The 6089-nt window shown below is 33.3% G+C and overlaps 1 protein-coding gene across 1 annotated transcript in view; it reads right to left on the bottom strand.

Moving 5' to 3' along the window:
* The window catches only part of LOC107586863 (60 kDa lysophospholipase-like), a 20900-nt gene that overhangs the window by 12453 nt on the left and 2358 nt on the right, over nt 1-6089 (bottom strand). The window contains exons 2-7 of the mRNA XM_016274415.1: nt 3593-3722; nt 3234-3269; nt 1688-1799; nt 1206-1331; nt 783-866; nt 462-588 (exon numbers count right to left, since the gene is read on the bottom strand). Of these exons, the coding sequence (XP_016129901.1) occupies nt 462-588; nt 783-866; nt 1206-1331; nt 1688-1799; nt 3234-3269; nt 3593-3722 (615 nt within the window). The remainder of the gene's footprint in view (nt 1-461; nt 589-782; nt 867-1205; nt 1332-1687; nt 1800-3233; nt 3270-3592; nt 3723-6089) is intronic.

The following is a 6089-nucleotide window of genomic DNA, read 5'->3' as shown; positions in this document are numbered from 1 at the left end:
CCAGAATTTTTCTTTCTTTGTTCTGTCGTGGTAGTCTCTCGATGACACATCATACAGGCAGGAGTACTGTTGCCACAACTCCACGAACTCATAACTCCACCTAGCAGCACCATAATCTCTCTTTCGTTTTGCCATGTTTGAAACCTGTGCATGAAAGAGCTTCTGTGCTGCTATTGGTCAATGTCACCAATGTGACAGAACTCGTCGTAGACGACAGGAAAAAAATTAAACATGCTAGTCTTTCTGTCGTGATGTCGTGAAGCATCGCAGACGCGGAATCGGTTGTCGTCCACTATGACACACTACCCATGCTGAAACAATGGAATCTTGCGTCCCGATGCCCATTGTCGTTTACGATTCCCCACGACACCCTACGTCAAGCAAATATTGGCAAAATCGGGTTAAAATCATGTAGTCTGAACCGGGCATAAGACTGTGTATGTTGGCAGAACTGTTATCACTTTTAATGTCGACTTCAGCATTGGCTAATGGCGGCAGATTCGGTGAAGTAAATGCGTTAAAACTTCCAGCATCCACTTTGGTGACACGGTTGCCCCTGTACAGCTTATGATGAAAATAGAGGCAAACCTGTGAAGAAAGTAAGCAATTCACTCAAACGGCTTTAAAATAATTTCTTTATAAGAATTATCATTAGCTATATATTGTTCAAGTTAACATGCTCCAAAATAAGCATCTTAAAAAAACACAAATATGTGACGGTATCTTGTCTTTGTATCCAAATGTAATATGTGCATTTCTTACAGAAAACCAATAAAACTCACCTCTGGGATGACAAACTGTCCTGCTATCAACAGTGCCCCCAAGAGGTTGTCCCTCCCATCATTCCTCATCTCATAGATGGGCACCTGCCATATACAAGATGGTTGTGAAGCTATTGATGAAGTCAGCATTATTCTTTTTTTTCATGGCCACAAGTTTAAATGTGAAATTTAATAAAATGTTAAATGGAATAAAAAATGTATTTAGGCTTAATAACTATAAGTATACTGGTGCACTGAAAACTATTTAATGGAAACATCTGAGACATAACTAAAATGCACATTTAGTTCTACAAGTAGTCAAAGACTATTCTTTAAAATCCTTAATTTGTGTTCCATGAAAGAAAGAAAGAAAATCATACGGGTTTGGAAAAACAAGGGTGAGTAAATGATTTATGGGTGAACTATCCCTTCAAAACGTGTTACCTGTGAGCCAGTGAGGATGACAGGCTTTCCCAGGTTCTCACACATGAAGGATAAGGCAGAGGCAGTGTAAGCCATTGTGTCTGTGCCATGCAGGACGACAAAACCATCATATTGCTCATAGTGTTTCTGTCAACATGAGAGAAAAAAAGTAAAAAAATACCACATGACAATCTATTTATCTGGTCACAGAACTATATTCAAGAAATTAGAAGATTGACAACAATTACAAATTGAAAAATTCCCCTTTTATAAAAAAAATAATAATAATAAAATACCAGCATCAAAAAACTAATCATGATCAGCTCTGTTTACAAGTCATTACATTCAGTCTTGTCCAACTCAGGGCTGTGGAATTTTTTTTTTTAAATATGCGCACCAATGGGAGTGACCCGATCAAAGCTCAATAGTTGTATAATACAATCAAAGTCCCAAAGTTTCACACAACAAATTTTAAAACATAAAGATGGTTAAAAAGGGAGCACCTCAATGTCTTTTCCAATAGTGGCCCAGTCATCTGTGGTCATATTGCAGGAGTCGAGAAGGGGAGAATACTCTAAAACTGAATATACAATCCTCTTGTTCTGTTTGGACAGTCTGGAGTGGAAAAAAAAGAGAGAATATGATTTAAAAAGCATCAAAATTTTAATATTTATTTTGAAAGACACCCAAACACTGACAACAAGCTCTTAAAGTAAAGCAAAACTTGCAAAGGCCATTATAGGCAAACATGGGTTAGTTTAGCTAGATCAACTAAAACAAAAAAAGTTGATTATTACTGACAGCGAGAGTTTGACTGATTTCAGGGGCGTCTCCTGTAGTTAAAGCAAAAACCATTTGTGCGTCAATGGATGAGTAAATGTTATGAAGCAGCAGACTTCAGACTTTGCTCATCGCTCTAGGGGTGGCTCATGGTCTTACTATAATAAAGAGGGGAGCACTGGACTATGTTCCACATTTAGGAACCGAGAGTGAGCAGATTAGCATGACCTGTCTTCATTAACAATGGGCAGCTTATCCGAAAACCACATACATATGTTCATGTGGCTGTTAAATTGGGCCACCCTTGTTAGGTGCACTGATGAGCTTGAAGAGTAATAGTTCTAATACTAATATAGATTTGTAGAAGTAACAGGATATTGGGTTTGGCATACAAATTTCGCATTGGCGCAACTCTAACATACTCACATGTGCACAACCCAACCATAACATATAGCCAGTACAGCATATGTTATGTTTGCAAATCAAAAGCAAAAATCACACACCTTTAATGTGCAGAATACAAAACTAAGGCACCAAACATAAAACTGACTTGACTGCTCCTTTCTATTATCGAGACATTATTAGATAGCTTTAATCAACCCAAATGTAAAATATAGGCTGGTATATATACAGCATTTCAAACTGAATCTGCTTATATATAATATAAGGTTGTAATATGAAGCTACACATATAACCTGTGGAACAACATTTATTGTGGAAAGTGTATTGTAATTCTTAGACATAAAAACCATGCTATATTACAATTGTTAAAAGACCAGTTATTTCAAATAAAACATGAAAAAATGTGTTATATTTTATGTTACAATGTTAGCACTGTAACCTTTTGTTATGTTCCACTTGGTGTGAATAATTTCAAAGTGTTGACTTTATAAATTAATATTTATTGCAATAAATGAATGTTAAATTAATATTCATTTAAAACACATTTATTATATTATATTATAATGACTCTGCATTACAGTATAATAAATATATAGAATTATAGAATTATTTATTTTAGACTTTTAGTCATCAGACATGGTGTGAACAGGCTTTAAATAATGCCACAGTAAATTACACCAGTGAATGCATGAGATGAAGTTGTCAAGAAGAAACACATATTTAATCTGCCATTTTCATAGCTTAAACATTATTGTATAGCCATAACCACTGAGCTAACTAGCAAATTTATAACACAAATCATGCAAACAAGTACAAGTACATATACATCCCCCAAGGGCAAACATTATGCTACCTGTACTACAACACCCATGAATTAGAGGATCAGCTGAATGAGCGGACTTCCTGTTAAAATAACACAAATTTGCATGGTCTATAATACTATCAGATGTGTACAAAAGAAAAGAAACAAAATCCTACATCCTTTGTTTTTTTTTAAAGAATGTTTTTAATATGTATTTTTAGCCTTTTTTAATTAGATAAGGCAAGTAAATAATGACAACTTTAATTCTGGGAGAAGTATTGCTATTCTGGTGCAATAATAACAGAAACCAACCATCAAACCTGTATCTTGTACACAAATAGTTAAATACTGGATCTATGAATAGGACAACACCTCCACAAACTTCTAACCTGATCACGTATTTTTGTGCAGTGTGGGAACTTACGGCAGCACCAGCGTGTTCTCCGGAGGCTTGTAGTATTCATACAGTCTGGTCTGTTGTGCGTACTGCTCATCATGCAGAATGGGGAGTTTGCGTAGAGTTTCAACGAGAGTATTAGGTTCTGGAGACAGAACTGCAAATACAGAAGAAACGCCAGTAAAAATATGATCAACAAAGGCACATCTGATAACAAATGCACCATATACAAAGTCATACATGTCATGTTTGCAACCCTCAGGTTCTTTCGAATAGAATTTAGCAACGAGGCCAAAAAGATACCATCCTGAATATTTGATATGGTGTATACTGTACTATATCATTTTGCACATTTTGATATTCCCTATTATCGGGCAGTATAAAAAACCATTCTTGTGTGACAGTATTAATAATTTTATACCATGTTAAGTTAATCAAAATAGTTATTTATGCTGGAAATTGTTTTTTTTTTTAATGGTTTATTATAATATTTGTGGCCCTAGACCAAAAAGCCACTCTTAAGTCACCCGGGTTTATTTGTAGCAATAGCCAAAAATACATTGTATGGGTCACAATTATCAATTTTTCTTTTATGCCAAAAATAATTAGGATATTAAGTAAAGATCATGTTCCATGAAGATATTTTGTAAATGTCCTACCATAATTATATCAAAACTTAATTTTTGATTAGTAATACACATTGCTAAGGACTTAATTTGGACAACTTTAAAAGCTATTTTCTCAACTAGACCAAAAAGCCACTCTTAAGTCACCCGGGTTTATTTGTAGCAATAGCCAAAAATACATTGTATGGGTCACAATTATCAATTTTTCTTTTATGCCAAAAATAATTAGGATATTAAGTAAAGATCATGTTCCATGAAGATATTTTGTAAATGTCCTACCATAATTATATCAAAACTTAATTTTTGATTAGTAATACACATTGCTAAGGACTTAATTTGGACAACTTTAAAAGCTATTTTCTCAATATTTAGATTTTTTGTTTTGCACCCTCAGATTCCAGATTTTCAAATAGTTGTATCAAATATTTAGCTTTCAAAGGATGTATAAATCTCAATTTCAAATAATTGACCCTAATGACTGGTTTTGTGGTCCAGGGTCACATTTGGAAATGCATATTAATTGGATAATGAAATAAAATGGAACACTAAAAATGTTTGGTTTCCAGGGAAGTAAAAGCTAAATTGAATCATGCAGACCCATAACAGCAGGTGTAAGACAACAAAAAAAATGATATATATATATATATATAATTTTTTTAGCAGGTGTAAGGCAACAAAAAAAATATATATATATATATAATTTTTTTTGTTGCCTTACACCTGCTGTTATGGGTCTGCATGATTCAATACAGGAGTCTGTTTTCACATAACTTGAATCTTGGAAGAAAATGTGCCCAGGTTTCCACTGAGGAAAGAAAAAAAAAACAGGACTTTTAAACAGAACCTATGTTCAGTCCACATACTGTATGATGGTTGATTTTCACAGATCCTGTGTTTATGTAATGGAAGATAAAACTGTTTTGGGTGGGAAAAGTCAGTGTTTATTGTATTATGTAATGCAGATTCTGTTCTTGAACTCTGATAAACAATTAAGCAGATCTGAATGTTTTTGTGCTTGACCTTGCAAATTCTTTAAAAGGCACTATAATTTTTTTTTTCTTTATCAGCGTTTGTTTTAGATAAGCTTCTTTTTATATATAAAGAACCAAGTTTGTTAACCTATTCAAGCAGTATTGTGCAGGAAATGGTACTAAAGCCCAATGTCGGGAAAGATGAACTACTGTTTACAGAAGGCAAATATTTGGACACTCTTTATTAGGAATTACTAATAAAGTCATAAAATATGATCAGCATCCTTTTCAGACCAATTCAGTTTGAATACTGTAAACAAAACCACTCTTGAAAGACTCTTCCCATTCCTATTTATTACTTTATATAATCAAGTCACCAGTGCATTATACAGACTTTCAGCTGTGCAATTCATTACCATCCGGATATATATGGAGATGTGTTCCTGCTTCTAATGTACAGCCATTAATGTACAGCTGCAATTTGGGTTTATTACAATTAAAAGCTTGCAACCTCGTTGCTCTCAAAACAAAAATGTGAACACTGGACTGGACAAGTCATACTTGAAATTCATGAAATTATATTATTTGATAATCGTTAAAATTTACTAGATTGACATTAGCAAATTAAAGATGAAGTTACAAAAAAAAATATCCATACAAATTACTGTATAACAGGTTAATGACTATTCATGCTTTAGCACCCAATGTAAAACTGAAATTTTTGTACATCTTACTGTACTGTTTTTTTAGTTTTGATTTAGTTTTGAAATAATCTAATACAGACTATAAAATATTACTTATGCAAACAGAAAAAAATAATTATTTGTGCATGACCGTTATTGTAAGATAAATAGCCTAAATGTACTTTTTCACAAAATAATTTGTAAATAAATAAATAATATATAAAAATGTTAGTTAATATATATA

This window comes from Sinocyclocheilus grahami, unplaced genomic scaffold (assembly GCF_001515645.1).
Source record: "Sinocyclocheilus grahami isolate Dianchi unplaced genomic scaffold, SAMN03320097.WGS_v1.1 scaffold86.1, whole genome shotgun sequence".
NCBI classification, from domain to species: domain Eukaryota; kingdom Metazoa; phylum Chordata; class Actinopteri; order Cypriniformes; family Cyprinidae; genus Sinocyclocheilus; species Sinocyclocheilus grahami.
This window is presented reverse-complemented; position numbering and strand designations above follow the sequence as displayed.